The 23,068-nt window shown below is 35.9% G+C and overlaps 1 protein-coding gene across 7 annotated transcripts in view; it reads right to left on the reverse strand.

The window, feature by feature from the left end:
- The window catches only part of heph (polypyrimidine tract-binding protein 1 heph), a 117,597-nt gene that overhangs the window by 90,122 nt on the left and 4,407 nt on the right, over positions 1–23,068 (reverse strand). For 3 of the 7 annotated variants that reach the window (XM_089237435.1, XM_089237437.1, XM_089237434.1), the window contains exons 2-3: positions 20,703–20,795; positions 11,807–11,822 (exon numbers count right to left, since the gene is read on the reverse strand). In XM_089237435.1, coding sequence (XP_089093561.1) covers positions 11,807–11,822; positions 20,703–20,795 — 109 coding nt within the window. Of the gene's footprint in view, positions 1–4,098; positions 4,120–5,059; positions 5,209–11,806; positions 11,823–20,702; positions 20,796–23,068 lie in introns of those variants that run through there. The other 4 variants (XM_089237442.1, XM_089237436.1, XM_089237443.1 and 1 more) reach the window with 4 other exon arrangements.

The following is a 23,068-nucleotide window of genomic DNA, read 5'->3' on the forward strand; positions in this document are numbered from 1 at the left end:
TACGATAAAAAACGGGAAATATTTGAATCAAATTTTTATCTGATATTGTTGCATATAAAAACTGTTCCATTTATAGAACATTGTCCTTTAAACGGTTAATAGGAAGAAATTATGCATTTGTTATTCCAATAAATATTTACGTGTATTATACGGGATATAGTTTGTATGGGGGAAAACTTGATTGTTTAATGTGTTGGGAGGCAAATTATATTTTCTGCTATTGTAACTCTAGAAAGCACAGAACTATCATCTACAAATTTTAAAATTCTTATTTTTTCCTCTGCACTTAGAGCATTTTTTTTTTAACTTGCTCCGAGACATTTTGACTCGAAAAAAAATCTAACGTTGTTACTGCTTCATTTCCCGAAATTTCAAAGGTCATGAAAGCATCGTATTGGCTGTTCTGTGAAGAATTAAATTCCAAGGAGTACAGTTGGGAAATCAACATTTTTTATCCGAAAAAGGTCGCCTTTAAATGCTACTTGATGCTGGCATCTAAAAATCTGTCAAGTTGTTAACGTTTTGTATCCACGTTACTCTTTTGCGGATTGATTTTGTATCAATAGATTAAGAGGTGGATGAGAAGACTTTTATTCCTGAAGTTGGTTTCCTGTGGTTCCCAACTTCGAGCCGATCTCCCCATTAAAAAGTTTCGCCACAGAGAGCAACAGGCCCACAACGATAAATCATTCAATCATTACACTTCCCTTATAGTTATAAAAACTGGTGGCAGATGGCAGCACACTACACATAACAAGCATTACACAGAAACAAACTTCACTATACGTACATTCCAACATGTACCAATTCGTTAGAGGTTCCGCAGAGGATTACGGACGAGGTACATGTCTGGTTTAGTAGTAGCGTTTTATTCCTCTGTTATACGCAGACGTCGTCTAACACCACTATGAGAACAAGTTTTAGGATGTCATTTTGTTGGAATCTATCTAGTGCGGCAAATTTGAATAAGACCGCAAAGGAAAAAAAATTAACCTCTTCTGAGAACTTTTTCTAGTTCTTATCTGTTAATTAAACAAACATCTGTTAAACTGTCAAATTAAACAGCCTTAATTCAAATTATTATTGTGCCTAAAACCCAAAAAAAAAGAAAAAGTACTTTTCAGTCAATTCTTTATGACGAAAACCGGCTTCCGAAGAGCCATAAAAAAAGCCCAATCTCTAGTTTTCACATAATAGTTAATCGCTGGCACATAAAAAAACCTAACGTTTATTCTAACATTTTCGTTTCTTTACCTGTGAAAAAGGCGAAAAAGTACGCTGTTTTTAAGGAAGCAAAAAGCCTGATGTAAATATTTTTCGAACGTTGTAGGCGGGAATAGCAAAAAATTCAAACGCTGTATCCTGGAAAAATTATCAATATGAAAAAAAGTTAAATTCGCAAAAATCAGTCGTACTAAGCGGGAAAACGTTATAAGCGGGATCGACTGTATATAAACAAGTAACAAACCATCAGGTTTTTATGAATGAACTCCTTACAGCAAAAGATTATCTTTGCTCTCTAGCTATATGCCGACCACACCCAAGATCAAAAACCATGAAAAGCTACCCGAGACAAGAACTAGCGTCTGATGAATGTCTTTTCCCCGATTTGGTTTGCAGATTATGTCACACCATGGGTGATTTTAACCACACGAATCAAGGATCAATTAGACTAGCACCATTTGTTCGAGGAAAATTCGAAACTAACGTAGTTGAACCGAAAGCCTTTATGGAAGTGGGGGCCAAAATTTTCAGTTTGAACAAATAAAATACGAAATTTTTCAACACTAGAAGGAAGTGCTCTTGTACACCAGGGGTGTCCGGCCGACGCAGTGTGTTATTTTGGCAATCTAGGGCAGTGCTCAATATTCGGAAGCCCGCGGCCCGATAAACCTCTTTTGTGTAAGTGAAAGGCCCGGTCATACACACACAACGAACGAGAAATTAATGGGAAAAATGAGGCTTCGAATCACACTCACGGCCCGGTGTGACTAGTGTTAGGGCCCGGTGACCAAGCCACGGTTGAAAAACACTGATCTGGGGGGAACAAAATTAAATTTTCGACTGATCTGAAAAGGGGAAAACATATTTCTTGATGGCAGAATGTTCCCCCACATTGTGGAAATGCAGTTAGTTTCTTTTTTAAGCATGCACAGTTTTGTTTGAGCATGTCTAAACATGCCCGTTCTCAAACATAGAACTCACAGGGCTTCGTCGCCCACTTAATTCCGTCAACTTGGCTTGACTAATGTATATTAAACATTTTCTTTTGCGCTGTTTCGTTCGATGGTAATAATTTGCATCCTTTTCTGGTATTTTTAATTCCACATTTTTTTTAAAATTGCTTATAATTAACCTGAGGACCTTTTTTACTTTGTCAATAAGTGTGTGATTTTTATCCACATATATATATATATATATATAAATCATTATTTTTTCTAATTTATTTTAAGATTTTAGTACATTATTAAGCTTGTTGAGCGCTCTGACCATATACAAGTTACAGCTAACTTGTTTGACTAATTAAAACTTCAAAAACGTGTTGCGGAAACTTGCGGACAAAAATAATTTTTTTCCCTAGATTTGGGTCCTCAAATTACTCTTACGTCATTGTTTGACATATGGGTAGGAAACGAGATTACAAGATTTGAAGCCATTTTAAATTTTATTTTGATTGAAATCGGCAATACAGATATTTCTAAAATTTTCCGGTGCATGTTCGAAATATGTCTGACAAAAACGGTGGCGAAAAGTGGCAAGATAAAAGGGACAATTTCCTAAAGATTATTCATTATAGCTTTACGAAAATATATTGCATGGTGAAGATTTATTTGGAGCTGCTCCCAGGCCCATCACAAAAAAATTTTACCATTAAAAGACCCAATAAGTTGTTCACCGACTGCGTTCCTAGAGTGAAGTCGCAAAAAGTGAAACCTCTTCTAAACTCCACTTGCCCAGAAGAATTGTGTACAGCTATCGAAGTAACACTGAGAAAAGAGGCTACGGGTGTTCCGGCGACTATAGTGAAATATAAATGCCTCTCTAAACAGAGAAACTATGATTAAGAATGTCCGCAGATCAATTCTTCAAAAGTCACCATTATCAGCAGATCAAGAGCTTGCTTTGTGTGTGTATGTGATGAATATTAATCTTTCAACGTATGAGTATAAGCCCCGTGAATGCCACTTAAATAGAAAGAAAATATGCTACCTTCGCGCGAGCATATGCTTTCGTGCTATTTATTTAGTAGCATGTGTATCACAGGTCTAAATTCTTACGCCAACAAGCAAAAGATTTTAAGCGTGAACTCTATCCTGCATATTACAAAGGCGCATATTAAAAATTGCTGTATAATTGTTGTGTTCTTTTTCAAAGACGGTTATATACCGTAAAGAAGGTTAACGGAGTGCCCATACTTTTCAAATTGTTTCTTCTCACGTGGAGATTAAAGAACACTTCCAAAACCTTTGATAAAACTCCTACACATGAACATGGGCCCACCCTTCTCACGCCCTGCTGCCAGGTTGTCCGGTTCTGATTTTTCACGGGCCCCTTGAAGTGCATTTATAGTGCGGAAAAATAAAAAATAATTGTCCCAGGCCTATAGGCTCGGGGCTCCGTCTACTCTTCCTTTCTGGGAATCGTGCATACGATTAGATAAAAAAAACGGCTACATTTTTATATATCTTTGAAATAAGCTCATTACATGGGTTAGAAATATGAAAACTGACGGAGTTAATTTCCAACCAATATTCGAATTTTAGACATTATGCTAGTACATTACATCAAAATAACCTGAATTAAGTTCTTTATATGACTTATCTACATCAGAAAAAAATCCTTTCATCATAAATAAAAAACAAACCGACACACTCCCTTTCAACAATGTTCAAAGAAGAATCACATAAAATTCCATTATATCAAAGTGGAAAAGTAGAAGGCAGTAAGCCTTCAATAATTATTGGAAACAAAGGCATGGAAGGTAATGAACCGATTAAATAATGTGAAATAGTTTAAATCTGATAAAACTCTTCCCAAATAATTCTTGGGATGGTAAATCCCCCCTCCCTAAACACTAGATAGGGGGAAAACACTTACCACCACGGATTCTGCTAACATCAACGGAAATTCCGCCCTCGCAAAATATAATAGTATATATAAATTTGATCAACAGAGTTCATAAGTAGAGTTGAAGGCCACAGCGTCTTTTTCTTCCTCTTTCCTACAATAAGCACACAACAGGTGTCTAGCCTAGCTTTTAACAGGAAAAAGAATCAAAGTCGTTTATACCCCTAGAGGGGGAAAGAGACAGCAAACAGACAGGAAAAGACAGATCCCGCAATCGACAGCAAGTCGAGCAGCAAAGCTGAATGAATCGCCATATGGTAACAGGCGCCCGATAGACCACGCCGGGGCGCGCCCACCAGTCGTAGTAGCAGCAGCAGCAGCTCCTTATAGTCCAAACCCCTCCCACGCTATTACACATAATGCGCTCCGCTTCCGGAATGCGCCCAGCATCATCGGTTAAAAGGGCGAAGTCAAACCGGAGAAAGAAGTGATGAAATTCTTATTTTCGAAAAATGAATGTTCTTAAAGAAAAGAAAATTCGAGTGCTGGACGCCTACATACAAAACATCGATCGGTGAGAAACACTGCGCCCTTCGGTCTTCACGAATAAATTAAAAACTCTCTCCAACCCATTTTTCTCCTTCCAGGATGAAATCTGGAGGCTGAAAGCATGGGTAATTGTGAATGATGTTGAGCAGACCCAGGGTAAAAGATCGTTTTCTTTACATCCGTTGAAAACTATAATTATGACCAATTGGCCAAGTTTTTAATAACATAAATGGTTAAAATCTCAGATAAAACTCAAGTTTCAGCAAGACAGGTGACTAACGAAATTAGCACTGAATTCTGGGAAGGGAAGCAATGGAGATTTCAAAAATTAATAGTTTTTTACGGAAGAGTTCCCGCCCTGCGAAAATTTTCTTTCGAAGCAAACGACATGCATCAATAGTGAAAAATCTGTTTTTTAAAAAAAATCGAATATTTTACCTACCTTACCTCTCACTATTGGTAACCGCAAATAGACCATTTCATTGAAAGTAGTCGAATCCATACTCTATTCCCATCGCAATAACAAGGAAGAAGCAGCACGATAAGCGGTGGAACAGTATCGACAACACAACGAAAACTCATGTTGCCGCTGCATCAGAGGGGGGTACCCAAAAAACTTTCTGGAGCACTTTTTTCAACAAAAAAAAAAAAAAAAAAAAAGACTCCAGTGCGCCACTTCGTGTCAGAGATAGCACTGCTCAAAGAAAATGTAGGGGTAGTTTTCTTGAAAGGTAATTGCAGGCAGAAAGAGAGAGACAAGACCGATGACACAGACAAGCGCGCTCACACTCTCACATAGGAGGATGATGCATGCAACAACAAACATCGTTGGTGACGAATGGCGATCGTTAAAACTGTGACATTGCTTTTTTCTCCCCAGGTGATGGTGAGAGAAAGGGGGAACATAATATTTCACAATGAAGTATAAGAAACAAAAATATTCTCTACATCCCTGGAGCACTTACAAAATAAACATTCCTACAGAGGAAGAAACGTCTCTCCCTCCACCAGACAAATTTCACTGTTTCAAGTCGCAATGGAAATTGACACACATTGAGAATGGGGTTCAAGACCCTCACAAAAGCATGTGTTTTGAATGATGTATAAAAAAAAAATCTTTTTTTATACAGCACCAGCGTTCCCCAACACCAGTCGAGTGAGAGATGAAACGAATTCGGGTTGGAGAGGGGGGGGGGGTTATTACCTACAAACACAATATGGGATCTCATGAGTTGGTATGGCAAAGGGAGCAATGGAATCATTTTTTTCCTTGTGAAAAAGGGAGGTGATGGGACAAATGTAGATCGTTTCTATACAATATTATGGGCCAATTAATCAACGGCCTGTAGTTCAAGCCAGATTTCAAACGGCTAGACAAGATACAGCAGAAGTCCATAATAACGAGTACCACTTATCACAAGTGTCTTGCTGATAACAAATGATTGTGAAATCGCTAATGTTAGCCGAATTCGATTCTGAACAGAATCAGTACAAAATCACTGTACGCTCTCTTTCCTTTCTTTGGAACTCTAGTTTTAATGCATTGATTACAGAGCCAGGATCATTGAAACATCTTACATTAGTCTCGATTTAATCCGAGGTGAAAGGGACCGAAACCACTTCGAATTACTGAAAACTCGGACTATCCGAAAATAGAAAAAAATGAGGGAAGGGTGTACCTATCCCTGCTTGTTTTGCCCTCAGTTCCTTACATAACTGCTCTTGGACTCCACATAAGAACCACCTGCCCACGAATTCTACATAAAGGTAGCTGACAGGGACTCCGGACCCCCGAAATCTGGTATGAATGTTATTCTTCACACTAGAAATTCACTATAGAGGGACCTATGAAAAATTCTGACCCCGTGAGACCCTAGTCTAGGCAGACAGAGGTTTTGAAAAGTTCCGGCACCTCGGGTTATCCGGAACATCGAAGTTTCAAGACTCAAATTATGAGGACTCTGCAGTACTACCATTTCAACCAGAAGCAGGGTCACCTACACAAGACGCGGAGGCTGGCGTGGAAATAGATGTCCCCTCCCTCCTTCACGAGCTGGGAGTATAAAATTTTTAACCATTTCCCTCAATTTTAAAATTTTCATTAATTCTAGATTATTATGCATTATTTGATGTTCGCTCATTAATTTTAAATTGTTCCTGTAATTAATTTTGGATTTTTCTCGAATTAGATTTTTTATTAATGCTGGAATGATTTCATGAATTTTCAAATATTTCTTATTAAATCCGAATTCATATCAATTCTCAATTTCTAGTAGTTCCCAAATAATTTCTTTCATTAGATTTAAATTTACATCAATTCTCTTGTTAATTTGCACATCTGTGTGTAAATTGTATCGAGTTACGAGTACATATTTTTATACAGTCCAGTATCCCAGAAGGAACAATGTCTGTAATAATGCACGTTTTGTTTTGGGATGCCCCCGCCGTATGGAAGAAAATGTTTGGGGAAACACTGGAATCTTCAAAATATCAAAAGATCCTGGTTTTTCTTTCAAACCAGAATTGGTTAAAACACTTAAAATTGGTGGTTTTCAACCAATTCGTAATGTGGTTGTATTTTTAAGTCAAAAATTCTAGCCCTAGTGAATTTGTGTGTTTCCACCAACATGGGAGACGCCACAATGTCCTAGAAAGCCTAAAAAAATTATTTTGGGCATGTCTATAAAAAAAATATGCTCCGATCATGAGAAATTTGTCTGGCACCTATTTTGATATAAGGAATGGATGAAATAATAATAAGCAAGGCTATCTTAACCCTTAAATGTTAGACTTTCTTTGAGCTAATAGGAGATACATATTATAAAGGAAAAATCATTTTAAAAAAACTATTCCAAATTGTACTACTCATACAGGGCCTCAAAGATTGTATATAAAATCATACATAAAGATCGTGATTCAAACTATAATAAGGAAGGAAAAATAATCAGAGAAGCAAACTTCAAGGTAAAAAAAATTCAAGCAAAACATTTTGATAAGTTATTGAAGTCACTGATAAACATGCTCTGCAACAAACAAGGATTTGTCGTTAATTGGGACATCTACTAGAAAATTCAAAATATAAAATGGAAAGAATATGACCTCACCTCACGGGCAACAGCGCGATTCTGAATCTTTTAGCTTCAAACTGGCTGCAGTAATGAATGTTTAAAGGACCCTTTGCATGTAAGCAGCAGAGCTATGCATTTACGAGTTGAGGCATGGGAATGGACTATGATCGCCTGTTACATGAGGAGCTTTGATAATTTGATAATCTTGCATGGAAATTAACACCAATTTAGTCAGAAAAATATAAGAGGAACCACAATTGTATCTAGAAAATTTTTAGGCACCAATGAAATTTTTTTTAGTCAACATTGCACCTGGAACTTGTCAAGCACTATTCCACGTGAGAGAAAAATTGCTTACTAGATGTCTTCAATTGGACTTTCGCAATTTTCAGTGTATTAAAAAAAGGGTAGATTGAACTTTAAGAAATTAAGAGACTACTGTAAAATTCTAGTTATATGTTTCAGACAATATGACGTGCTGAAAAATTCTTTTCAATTTCTATTTTAAGAACATTATTTTTAGACAGTTTTTTTTCTCAAGCCAATAAATCAAGGAAACATTTTTTTGATATTATGCTGAAGTGAACTGGGAAAGAAAAGTTATCCCGTCTCTATTGGGACTCGAACCCAAGCAAACATGCTACTATCTACAACACTGAATGAATGAACGCCGGAACTTTGCCACTGGACTTATCCCATCGCGGAGATTTCTTCCAGCCCAGCTTCGTGGCAGAGTCCGGATCACTTTATTTTTATATTTTTAGTCAAAAAATAAAATAAAAAAACAATTTTTACAATACATTTTCCCTGGACAATTGGGTACTGTCACGATTAACAAATTTTGTGGTGATTACAGACAAGATGAGGTTGAGAGTTGAAGAAAAGTTCCAGGGTTTCGTTAAAAAAAATTAATGTACACATATTAGGATGAAGATATATTTTAGAAGCAATTGGAGGGGGCCCATGCCATCTTATCTGTTATCTTACACTTGCCATATTATATACATAGAATACAACAAACATGAAAATCTTATTGTAAAACTATCTACACCAATATGGAAACAAGACCTTTCTTATTTCATGCACTGTGCGGTGAGGCATCAGTAGATCATCTTAACTTCAGCAAAGAGCCCCAGGCGGGACGGTATAGAGAGAGACAGCTTTTTTTTTCTTCAGCCTAATATATGAAAGCAGATATTTTTTGGATATTATGCCAAGGTGAACTCGGAAAGAAAAGACATCTGGTCTTCGCCAGGACTCTAACCCAAGCACTCTTCTAAACCAGGCAAGAATGCTAAACATGCTTAGCAGCTCATGCCACAGTGTGTGAAATAAGGAAGGCAGGGTCATTCCTCCAAAGGTATTGATCCATGATTCCCAATGTGGGGGGGCCCCCACGCTCCACAGGAGGGTAATATGATTTTTTAAAGGGAGCCATCATGATTTATGAAAATTCATATTTGATGAAAAAATTTTTCAGAATTAATGAAAAAATTGCATTTAGTGGGAAAATGATTTCACAATCAATGAAAATTCATATTTAATGAAAAAATTATCTACGAATGGTTAAATTCTCCAGTAGGGCTCCTCCTATTTGCCCCGAAGCCCTAGGCCCCATTGAGTTTAACCATTAAAATACTACGAAAATCAAGATACCAGTGACCTTTATTGGCCATTCTGCTTCATGGAAATTATTTTTTAGTCTGCCTGTCTTAAAAGTTTAAACCCCATGCTTTAGACCAGGTTATAGGGCTTTCCAGTTTTTGGGCTTCCTCTATGCAGATTCTGAGGGGGGAGGGAACACACAGGCTAATTTGAGGTTTCAGAAGAGTAGAGAACCTCTTCAAAGAAAAAAATTCTAGTTTTTAAACTTCCAAAAGAGTTTCAACTTTAGAGAAATATATATAAACAGCAAGCATTTTTAATATTTTGACTTTTTTACAATTTTTGATTATCGTGGGGAGCATATCTCCCCCCCCCCCCCCCCATCATGTGTCTTTTATGGGGGGCATCAAGATTACAAGATGCTTAGGCAAGCATGGTGCAAAAAAAGGTTGGGAAACACTGGTATAGATGGCAGCATTCTTGCTCAGTTCTCTTTCAAGGGGCCAAAATCCAAACTGTGCTCGCCTCGACTGCCCAAGCATCTATTTGCAGCATTGACAGGATAGGTTCAATAGTTTTGACCAGTCTTGCTGAAATCGGTTTTGTCTGGTCAAAATTAAAATCTTGACTAAGATGGGCACTCCACAAGGTTCATACTTATTTTCATACAAAAATATCTGACTTTCCAGGTTTTCTAGTCAAATTTTCTGAAAATTCCAGGTAATTTTTTAATAAAACATTTAGTATGAATTATAACAATCAATTGTAGTTATCATAATCTGTATGTATAAAATTGATTTTCTGTGTGTGTGTGTGTGTGTTCTTTCTATACAAATCTACAATTATGTGAGCCAATTGTCTACAAATTTTGCATACGTAACAAACAAGACCCAACTTCAATGATAGGCTACTTTAAAAGTTTGCGAGAGTTGGGCAAAAAAACTGTCGAGCAACAATGGTTTCAGTGCCTCAACAATGTCTTTCAGAATGTTTACTCTGTAGTTACCCAACAATGCATTTCAGACATTTACGCCTTTACAATGGTTTTACTCTGCTTTAATGCTCCCAGTATATAGAGAAAACCCAGGCAAGTGCCAGGTATTATATACAGCTAATAACATAAAATTATAGATTAATTATTAAAAAATTTTTATACATGTCATTAATGCTATTCAAATACACCTGATGGAAAAACAGAACACAATCAAGGAATGTAAAATTTCCCTTTTTTTGTAATATCACTGTTTGGAAACCAACTTAAAAATTTCTCACACATCCTTGAATTATAGAATGAGTGGGACATCACTAATTTCAATGCAAACAAGATGAAAGCCTTCACTGTTGTTTCCTTCGTGAAATAACCAAAGATTTAGTTTGTTTCACAGCATCACAATTGTTTGAAGTTGACTTTTACACCCTCCATTCATATTGGTGCTAGAATCAAAAAGTTGGGGTTGGAAAAAAAACGGGGGTTGTTTAAAAACTCCTGAATTTACATACTTGGCATGTGTCTGTGAATAGCTTGTCTGTCCATGTTGCTCAAATTGAATGTTTTGCTGCAAAGCAGATACCATGGTTTATATTTGTCATTTTTGCTGCTTCAATTCAATCAGCCTCTGAAGATTCAGGTTTCTATCTGTCCATTCTAGATTGAAAACTGTTTCCTTATACCACCCATTGTTTCCAATTTAAAAAAATACCCACATGTAAATCATAATATACACATGCTTCATCCGGCATTGTTCAGTGAAGTAATTTTATAAAATCATTGCAACTGAGCTTTTGACACTTTTTACATGGCTTTCTATGATGCACAGTTATGATTAAGTTTTCAGAAACACTTTGTATGCAGTTAAAATATGGTAGCAGCAATGCACTTTGAATAAATCATTTCATAAGTGTTCCATGTTATAACAAAAGACTTACGAAATCCTCATTTCTCTGCAATTTTCACGGTTTTTTGCACTCTATTACAAGATTTACAGATTACCACCATTTAGGATATTATCGAATCACAATTTCCTTTCCAGGAAAAAACTTTTTTCTCAATCATTTTTTGCTTTGAATTAGATGGCAATTGCAAGGATTTTCCAGAAACTTCAGGTTTTGGAAGAAAAATGGGCTATTTTCCCAAACTTGTTTTTAATAAACCTCTCCCTGACCCATAAAAATCGTGCTCCACGAAACAGAAATTGGTCTTGAACGGAACCAAAAGACAGACCTGTCAATGATTAATGCATTGATGTGTTTATAAAAACTAAAATATAAGAAAATATAAATTATTCCTAGGAGCCATTTTTTACCAGAGTGAAAACTGAAAAAAAATCTTGTCAATTGCATAAATTTTTAAATTTTCACATTCAAATTTAGTCATCACAAAGCACACACACAAAATTTTAGAAATCAATGTTTTTTTTTTTAAATCGCCATGGCGACCTGAGATTTGTCAAGCCCAGCAATAATTTGTCAAAAATATATATAAATCATTAATGCAAATGCAGAAAAAAAAAACTCACCTTAACTCCTTTTTTCCTAAAACAGAAAATCACAATGTAATTGTAATTAAAATGATTGTCAATATCATAATTATCAAATTCATTCACTATATAACACGAACGAATTAAACATGTACATTTCACTTTTTTACTCTGGCTTTCTTTTTTTGCTTTCTGGCACCCGTTATTTATTGCACTCTTAAGGCTGAACATATAGTGAGGTGAGACCATGAGGTACGGAATCTGGATATTTTTCAAAAAACTTTGAATCATATTTTATAAATATGCCATAGATGAATTAAACTGACAATAAAATTTTGAAATAATAAAAAGAAAATTATGAAAAACTTTTTTTGTGTCCCGAAATGTTTTCCATTTTAAAATGTCCACTGTGTTACGGTCATTTCAAAAATATACTGAAAGGTTCACTTTTAATTCTTCACCAACAATTTTGGATTTGACTTTTGCAAAATGACAATAGTCATGTTATGTCTTTAGTACCAGATTTTTCTCTGCCGTATGTCCACTCAGTTACGTCCACGATTATAATTTTTTTTTTTCTCATCTATATTAACAGTGAGTGATAGGACATGGAGATATGCTTCAAAATATTTTTTAAAAAATTTCATCAATAATTCAAATTTATAATGAAACAAAATAAGTTAGGCTAATTTGTCCACTCTGTTACATCTTCCAAAAACTCAAGCAACGCAACAGAATAGAAACCAGGGTAGGGTTGGTAAAAAAAAAATTTTGGTTTATTTATTATGTTCCAAAAAAAACTTTTTTGGTTTAAACTTGTATTTTTGGTTTTAATGGTATTTACATTATAAACAATGAAATTTCTGAAAAATCATTACACTTCTAATTACTGACAGGGCTCCCACTCAAAAAATGAGAAAAAGTAAGAAAATGCAGGACTAAAAAGTAGGATGGGGGAGGGTAACCCCCTTAGACAACATATTCATAGCATAATGGGAAAAAATTTATTAAAAAAATTTCTTTTGCAAAAAAAAAAAAAAATTTAACTTTTTTTTCCCTAGCACTATTTCAGTCAAGCCAAAACAAAATGACAAATGGCTTGGTTACAAAACCAATTTTTGGGCAAAACACTGCACTATCAACCACAGATAATTCTTTGCTGTCTCTCCTCATATATATTACATTTTTTTTTTGGAGTCTTCCAAAGTGAAGAGCTTGTTAACTTTCTTCGACAAGGCACAGCAAATTTCGAAGACTTAAGTTTTTTAACAATGACGCACCTTCGAGACCACTTTCAAAAGCACAATGCAAAATGTGTAAATTACAAGATCCGACATAAATAAGGCAAGGTGAACCAGATAGTTTACATCTCCTCAACCTCTGTAAAAATCGTGATCTGAACTTTTTCCACCGAGATGTCCGCAGTAGACTTCGTGTATCCCGGGACATACCAACGCTAACTGTGAATGGCACCACGATAACGGAAGATTATGAGAAAGCAAACGTTTTTGCGGACATATTTTCTGGTTCATATAATTTCAGTTGTTCCGGTTACGACTATCGTTATCAAGGCCTTATGAATGATCATCCCTTCTTTCGTGACATGTTCAGCACTCAGACGATAAAAGCCATTATTGCTTCTCTTCCTGGTCGATCATCTCCGGGTCCTGACGGAATACCCAGTTGTTACTACAAACGTCTTTCAGACCCGATATCTTCTCTGCTTAGCTCCATCTTCACATCCTTCTATGACTACGGGTCTATCCCATGCTCTTGGAAATCTGCAGTTATTAGTCCAATTTATAAGAATAAAGGCTCCAGGGCAGATCCGAATAATTATTGCCCGATATCGTTAACCGATATATCCTGCAAAATTTTCGAGAGATGCATCGTCAATCAGTTACTTCCGTTTGCCGACGATATGGCTTAATCCCCTCAGTTCAGTTTGGCTTCATTCCTGGCCGCTCCTTACCAGTGCAACAGTTGATTTGTCATGATATATGGGAGAGTGCTATAGACTCTGGACAAGAGATTGATGTAATTTACGTCGATTTCCAAAAGGCATTTGATAAAGTAGACAGATTGCTACTACTGAGGAAGCTAGCTTGCATGGGGGTTCCGGATAAAGTTGTGAGGATAATTCAAGAACTGCTGTCAGACAGAGTTCATCAGGTTCGCGTAGCCAGCGTGATGTCTAGAGAATGTCAGGTGCCAAGCGGAGTTGTCCAGGGATCGGTGTTAGGCCCGATCTTATTTACTTTGTACACTTACGATATTACTCAGGCTGTGTCACCCATCTCTCTATTGCAATTCGCTGATGACGTGAAGTTATTCTCTCCAGTGGAAAACACTAGGGACTTAAGAATTGCATGCCAACAACTTTTCCAGTGGAGTTGTCAGTATAAGCTACCTATTTCATCATCAAAAAGTGGATCAATGCATTTAGGTAGACGCACCGATCCTGAATATTACCAACTAGGTAATAAAACGTTACAGCAATTGGATACATGCGTGGATTTAGGTATTGCAATGAGCCGCATTCTGGATTTCACTGATCATTATCATGGCATAGTCTGCAAAGCTAATAGAATTTCATATATGTTACGTACGGCATACCGTAAGTGTGATGCGCATACGTTGTCATATGCTTTCTGTGTGTACGTTCGCCCGACCCTGGAGTTCTGTTCGCAAGTATGGAACCCTTACAAAATCAAGGACATACAGCTCCTTGAAAAGCCACAGAGGTCGTTTACTAAACGAATACCTGGCATGAGCGGTCTATCTTATTGCCAGGGACTTCAATTTCTGGGTTTACACTCACTGGAATGGCGTAGAATCGATGCAGATCTGAAGATGTGCTACAAACTAGTCCACCAAAATGTTTATCTACCATCGAGAGAGCCTTTCTTTGAGATCATAGACAGGCGAGTTAACCTACGTAGGCATCGCTTCCAAATAAGAATACCAATGGCTAGAAGGGATTGCTTTTTCCACGGATATAGATGCCGTGTGGCAAGAATATGGAACAGTCTTCCATCAGAACTTGTATGTGCCTCCTACGCAAGATTTGCTTCCACTATTGGGGATTTCGACCTGGCTCCGTATGCGAAGTGCTTCCCGTACTGACTATTTTTTTTTTTTTTCTTCCAGTATAACTGCATTTCATGCCTTCTGGGGTTATTGTAAATAAATAAAATAAATAAATAGTTTTACTGTGTTGTTCATCATTTTTTTAATTTTACTGTTTTGTTCACATTTTACTGTTCAATGCCAGTGTATTCATTTTTGACAAATGAAGCACTTCCATTTCTAGCTCTTTGCTGAGCATTGTAAATATTGTTTATGCCTCTTCATGCCTTAAAAATACAGAAGACAACTGAATGCTATTGGGTAGCATCAGAATCACCAAACCTAGAATAGACCTATGTATGCAACTGCTTTCAAATGCAAACTGTTGTTTCACCTATTTTCACCATAATTTTGAATGATGAAAGTTACTGTCCAAGACCATGAAGTAATAATACAAAATTATTTTTCCATCCAGACAGAAGTTTTTAATGACTACTATACTTGAACCCTCAAACTAAGCAAATGAAAAATTTATCAATCAAATGGTCCACATACACCCCCCCCCCCCCTTCCAAATTACCTTAAAAATTATACAATTTCTGCTTTGGCAGAATCATTAATTGCATTCTCCAACATTTGTAATATTTGGCAATAATTTCCTGCTCAATTAAAATCAATTACACAAATTTTGTCGATAGGATTTGGTAAAAAAGTAGGAAAAACCGAGAAAGTAGAACAAAAGTAGGACATTTTAGCAAAAAGTAGGAAAAGTAGGACGAGTGGGAGCCCTGTACTAAAAATAAAATGTTTATTATTGTAATTAACACAATTCCCACATATATTAATTACTCTATCAATATTTTACATTTTAATAAAAATTTTGCAATTTAGTTATTTAACTTAACTCAAGGAAATATTTAGTGTTTGAGAATTCTTAATGTTATTATTAAACCTATAACAAAGATGTTTTCTCCCCAGTTACTTTCAATATGCTTAATTACTGCTGTTTTGCAAAAACTATGGTAAAAACTAGGCAAATACAATGATTTTAATGAAGCGTGATTAATGCAGATTTTTCTCCCCAGTTACTTTCAATATGCTTAATTACTGCTGTTTTGCAAAAACTATGGTAAAAACTAGGCAAATACAATGATTTTAATGAAGTGTGATTAATGCAGATTAATTAGCAATTATTTGTGACACACAGGGTGATTATAACTAAAGTTCTGATTTCAAAACACTAAAATAAAAATCACTGGTCAGAATGACTTGAAAATTTTGAAATGAATGTTCCTAAGGCAATGGAATTTTGCATGACGAAGGGGAAAAAATAATTAAAAATGTAAAACAGACGATGCTGTACTCCTCCAGCACGTGGGAAACTTGCTCACAGAGTGGATATGATAGCCAGTCAAGACAAAATTATGGAATTAGCATGGCACGATTTCATAATTAATGGAAACATCACAAAAATATATGAAGTCATTTAAACTACAACTTACACAAGAAATATTAAATATGTTATCCAAAGTGTTCAGGTTGCGAGGTGAAAGAACAAAAATGCTTGTTCAACAACAGATCAGAGTAGACCTATGCCATGGTAATGATGTGGATGTGCTTTCAATTCACAAAAGTTTGCAATCCTACCACTGCACATAACATTTTAGGGTATCGCCAAAGGTTACAAGTAATGTTCACCTGTCAGGTCAACATGGCAGCCAAGTGTTGTGTGATCTTGTTATTGGGTAAATGGTGGTTCAGCATCTGCTTCACTGATGTTGCAATGTGCATCTTGATAAAAGTTGTGCTATCCACCAGGACCAGACAAATCTAAAAAATATTTAGGCGCCAGCCACCAAATTCACTATAAACGAAGCATGTTTCCCCCCAAGAAAAATAGTACTGAGTAGTGTTGTTTTTTACTTTTCCAGGACTTTGACTCATTCTTACGTTGAAAGACACATTATTACAAAATCAAAAAAAAATTGTCTCATACCTACATTTCATTTTAGCAACGATGCATATAAAATTTCAGGTGCCAAAACCAATTTTCCAGTCACCCTGGCATCTGTGATTTGTCCAGCCCTGCTATTCACATATTGATGCTGTTGAAGTGTAGAAATGATGCGATTGTGCAAAATAGATTATACCGCTGGCCAAGTGCAGCATCATCTCTACGTGTACGTTTTAAAGTGTTTTTTTTTCTTTCACCAAAGAAAATTTCATTGCTTCATGCAATGGATCCATACAAATTTTCCAGCTATTCTGACCAGCAGCACCTTCGTGTTTTGAAATCAGAACTTTAATTATAATCTTGTATGTAGCCAATTTATTTTTCATAAATCACTCACTATTGTACATCCTAAATAAACGGTGACCCAGTCCACATATTCCAAGGAATACCCAACTGAAAATTATTTGGACAACAATCACCAGCTGCTTCACGAACTGGCCAATTTTTACTACTGAACAGTAGAAGTAGAACCTTGATTAACTGGGAGTAATGTAAATATGTAAAAAAAATTCAATATTAAGCCGGGATGTCAATACACAGTAAGAAATGTGCTGCTTCCTATGGAATGAAAATGACTGTGAGGTAAGGTACACTGGTCTATGTCCTTTAGGGGCAGCTGGTGTCTTTTTGGATTATAATACCACCTGCCGTTAGCATGACAGTGAAGTCACTACTGTTGCTGCTTCTTTGTGAAGGAAAAAAGCCCGAGAGATTAATACACCACCACATGTGTGTGATGCAATCCTCATTCATGAATTTGCTTAAGATTCAGAACGTAGCGCAGTTAGAAAATGCAGTAAGAATTATAAATTTTGATACAGTATGTAATTTTAAGTAACTAAGATACTTAATATGAAAGAAAATTTATATTCAGGTCAATTTTATGATATATTTTGAAAAAACCATTTGTATCATCTTATACCATTTAAAGATACACCATCCGAATGTACCCCAAGGATAGAAAATGTGATAAGAATTAATCATTTTGGCTAATAATGAACCAATATATTTTTCAGGGGGAAAAATTATACTTGGGCCACATTTATGTAATTTAAAAAAAAAAAAACAAACTGCCTTTTAAAAAAAAAACAATGCTTGGTTAAAACCAACGTGTTTAAACCAAACAACCCTGGTATACTTCCTTGACATTGAAAAAACATGCATCATTTACCCCACCGAAAGGAAAGACAAGAATAACCATCCAAAGATGTTGCAGAAATGCCATGGACCGTTCAAATGCATTTCCTACAAAGAAAATATTCTCGACCACCAACATCCAGCATTTCTTAACCCGGGTGCGTGCTGTCTCTTTCCCCCCCCCCCAACTTTTTTTTAAGCCAACAGGTCGAAGTTTATATACAAGAAAATAGGCAAAAAAGGTTACAGAGGAGTCTCTGGGTCACCTATCACATTTTTTATATAATTTTTGAGATGATAAAAGTGTATTTTGCATGGCCTATATATTTAGAATATTAGAGATATCTTTCTTTCAGTTAATCATTTCTGTGCACTCCGTTACAATGGTGTACACTCTGTTAGGGGAAGCATTTTTGCAGTTCAAAGGCAAAAAAAATTTAAGAACACTTCAAACTAAGATGTTAAATTATAAATTACCAACCCATGTCTGTGGATAAAATCCATGACTTTTCAGTCATAAACCCCAAAAAATAAAAAAATTAATACGAAATAAAAGTGAAAAATATGAAATATTATGAAATATTAAACTTCAAGTCATTGGCCATAATTTGAGATCACTTTTATTTCGAAAATCAAACTTTGAATTTTTCATTTCAAAAATATGGAATGTACACATTTTTTGGGAATGGCCCATAAAAATAAATATAAGACTGACTTTTAGGGAAAAAAAGTAAGGATTTTTCAGTAATAAGAGTTGCAGGGATTTTTCCCCTTTTGTAAAAACGTAACATCTTGCAAGTCATCTCCAATTGGGGCCAATTCATCAATCATTGCCAACCAGTAAGTAAAATTGTATGCAGATGTGCCAACTTTTGGAATCCAGAAATCCGGAGATTCTCCCGATGGGCCCCCCCCCCCCCCTGGCACTCATAGACTCAATCAAAAAAAAATTCACAAAATTTTTTTTTTGATCAATTAAGAAAAAGTTCCACCCCCCCCCCCAAGGCAGGTTTTGCATTGCCCCCCCCCCCTCCCCCGAGCAGAATATAATTTCATGTCAGTCTTTAACCATGCAAAATATAAAAATGACATCTGCATATACTGTTCATAAAGCTTAAGTTTCCTTTCGTGAATGCTATCAGTGATTAAGAATCTTGGGTATATGAACTAAAGCTTCATATTATATTTTTTTAGCTTTATACAGCGTAAACGTAAAGTTTTATATTTTCTTTCTGAAGACATATTTAATCGGAGGAAACAATTCAAAAACTTTAAAATACAAAGGTGCTGACGAAAAAACATGTGTTTACCGCACGGCTGTTAATGGGATGCAATAACGATTATACAGGAATTTCGGCAACTATAAGGTCATACCCCTGATAAATGATTGCTGATAAACGCTACGTAAGCAAAGTCATGTCTTTGCCAGTTGCTTAAATGCGGTCACCAAGACTTTTTTACGGCTGCTCGATGGAAATGACCACGGCTCTCCTCTATGGGCGTTTTCCCTAATGACGACGGCAGTCACTGACGTCACGACAACGTGAAAGCTCGCATAATATTTAATTTTCAGCAAAAATCTGGAAAAATTATAGCAAATCCAGAGAGCGGGAGGAAAAATAAAAAATCCGGAGAGTTGGCAGGTCTGTGTATGTCATTACTACTCAAATAAAAACATGCCAACAAAAAAAAACTGTCCATCGTGTACGAAACACGGTCAAAGCACATGGATCTTGCTAAATTTGTATGTTGAAAGGCCAAATTGATGCTGGATTTTTGGTGAATTTTGTAACCCCCCCCCCCCAAATGAAATATTTTTTGTGATCTGATGCGGCGACAATTTGCATTATACTTCTGTGAAACGTTTTTTCGGGGGGGGGGGGGAAATTAAACACTTTTCTTTCTTCTCGTCAGCTATGTTATGTGGTTACCCTTCCCACAACTTGAATGGCCACATGATCCAGACAAGTTGCAGTAACCAACCATAGCAGTTTTTAAAAATACAGTAAAACATGTCTTCAACGGAATCGCAAGGGACCAAGATTTTTTTCCCGTTGAACACAGATTTCCACTTAATAGAGGTTCAACTGACAAGTGTAAAATTATGTAACAATCTTGTATGTAATTGAAGTACAGTATAATGAAAATAAATCACCGGAAAATAAACTAATTAATTTAAATGTACATAAAATAATGTACATTATTTACTCTATAATTGCTAAATATTTAGGTTTTCACAGCATCTGTATGAAACTTCACCCCCACCGTTCATAGTCATCTGTAGTGTCAGGTTTAGTTTGTACATTGTCTATGTTTATGTAATCCTTAGCACCAGGTCCATAACTAGCATTTTCGTGAGGGAGAAAGGCAACATGATTTTGCTGCCCCGACCACTGTAAAATTCAATGATTTTCCCACATAAAATCTGTCACCTGAGCGAAACAGTCAAAATAAGTTAAAGGGTAAAATTTTCTCTTCCGTTTCCGCATTAGACAGGTTCCGTTTAATCCAGATTTTTTAATGTGTATTTTGACATTGAAAACACAAGACCGCGATTTTTTTCCCATTATGGACAGGTTTCCACTTAAGACAGGTTCCATTGAAGACAGGTTTTACTGCGTAACAAGTCAAGATTTCAGGTGAATAATAATTTATTTTAGACTACGATTCCATTAAATGCTCATAATTTCCCTCTGTGAATTACTGTATACTTACTTATCTACAAAGAACAGCGGCTCATCACTGCAGTCACCATTCTTGTACGCCACGTTGTTCGGCTTTGCATCCACTTCATGTCTGACATCAGTTCTAATGTGATACAAAAACACAAATAACATGTTACAATATCAGGTACAGATAGTATGGAAACAAGTTGATAATGCAACTTCACATAATTTTACTTCTCATCTCATTGGTGCAACTTAGAATAATCACGATTTTACAAATGCGTTCTTCCCTGTGTATTTATGAAACAGGTAATTGCTTAACATTTAATATTAATATATATCAGGGCTTGAAAAATGGAAAACATATTTAGGTGGCAGCCAAATTTTTTAGAAGCCAAGCATGGTTTTCGGCTCAAGAAACATGGAATCGAATGTCTGTAAATCCAAGCACAACAAACTAATTTTAAAAATCAATATAAATTAGAATTTTTCGCACGAATTAAAAATTTACAGATTATATTTTATTGTGCGGTGTGCTCTTCCTGTAAGAGAGGCTATATGTCTGGAAGATTTCTAGTATAAAGAAAACATGAAAATGGGAATCAAATCCTACCACAGTAAGTTGGAAATGAGCATTAATTACACAAGTTCATTAATTGAATGAACTTGTGTAATGATCCCCTAGGAAAGTAAAGCTACTGAAAGAGGCAAAATAAGAAAAAAACCTGGTTGACATTCTTTTAATTAGAAGTAAAATTGTGAGAAGCGATGAAAAAAATTGATTTTGTACGCAATATAAAAATACAACAAAGTAGAACTTAATTCATTTTGGATAATTCAAACTTTTACAAACTCTCATTCAGTTTCCTATCTAATTTAACGTTGAATCGTTTAATACAATTTTTTCTTTCAACGTTTGGAATAATTTGAAGCTGGAAATAAAAAAAAATGATTTTTGTGCCAGTAAATTTAGTTCGGAAAAATTCTAAAAGAAGCCACACAAACTTTGTTACATTTGACCAAGTTGTTAAACAAAAAATTTCCAAAAGCAAAAGTTTTGAATATTTTGTTTCCCTCTGTTCTTTGGTAATTTAATGGCCATTTTCTACACTGTTTGACTGGACTTCATTGAGAATGTGTACCTCTTAATCCCGATTATGCTTTTTTTACCCTATAGATCAGTAATTCTCACCCTTTTTTCTCGCAGTAGAGAACTGCTGCTATAGAACAAGGTGTACCATTTTCAAAAAAATCTGAATCTTTTTATAGCCAAAATACAAATTGTAATACGTTAATGAAAGTATATTTCCTTGATCGCATAAAAATGACAAGCAAAATTTGGAAAACAGTTTCGTAACTGATGATCAAGAATTGCTTCTGTAAATCAGGCTTAAGCAGAGCAAGAAATTTTGCAGTGATGTAGATTCCAGAACAGTAGCTAAGATCATTATAATTATAAATAATTAAAATATGAAAAACACTGCTTTACACCTTTTCCTAACTAAAGAGCCTAACCTTTCTGAGCCCAGGGTCTCAACCGACCTTAATTCACATCTGCCCTGGTCCGTTCCCGGCATGATAGGAAAGGTGAGGCTAAATAAGTATCCCAATATGCATTGTGTTGATTCAATGGATTTTTATAATTAAGTCATTTAAGAATTTCCAGAATGACTCAAATTTCATGGCATGCTGTTCTCCCGCATTGTTTTCCGGCATGCCAGCTAATTTTGCAGAATATATTTCATGATAGCTTTATTCAAAGGAGGTGTAAGAATGTATATTCAAGTTTACTGAGGATGCGAGTAAGGCTGCAGCTAGATGCTTGGTCTGCCAAGGTAAGTATGCATTTGGACACTACTTGCAATCAGGGCTGGATTAAGACACTTCTGGACCGTAAGCACTTAATTTTGGTGCCCCCCCCCCCCTTTTCATGCCATTTGTGATTCATAGATTTTACATTTAAAGGCTAATCATTTCTACTTTCAGGCTTTCTTCATGTTGAGAAATTTTTTTGGAGAGAATTGACAATATCGGCATAGGCGGAGATAGACTTGGAAGTCTGGGGGGGGGGACAAGGTCATTATTGCTGGGGGGGGGGGGTCACGATGATGTCAATTCATATACACACATATACATTAGATCTGCCCACTCCACTTTGACGCTGGGGGAACAATGCCCACCACGTATCTCCGCCCATGAATATCAGATATTGCCAATTCTCTCCAGGGTGACCATATGTGCCATATTTCCCATCTGTCTCTTCATTGAATCTATCATTTGGAAAAAAAGCATAAGAAACGCTAAATTAAATTTCATACTTCAGAAGTAGGCGGAATATGATGTGAATATTTCTAAGCACACATTACAATTGTTTAAAGGTTCTCTCCCCTCCCTCCGCTTTTTCTAGTCTTGCAA

The sequence above is a fragment of the Pholcus phalangioides genome, unplaced genomic scaffold, assembly GCF_987345545.1.
Source record: "Pholcus phalangioides strain wild (caught in Gottingen) unplaced genomic scaffold, Ppha-v1.0 ptg000010l_1, whole genome shotgun sequence".
Lineage (NCBI taxonomy): Eukaryota > Metazoa > Arthropoda > Arachnida > Araneae > Pholcidae > Pholcus > Pholcus phalangioides.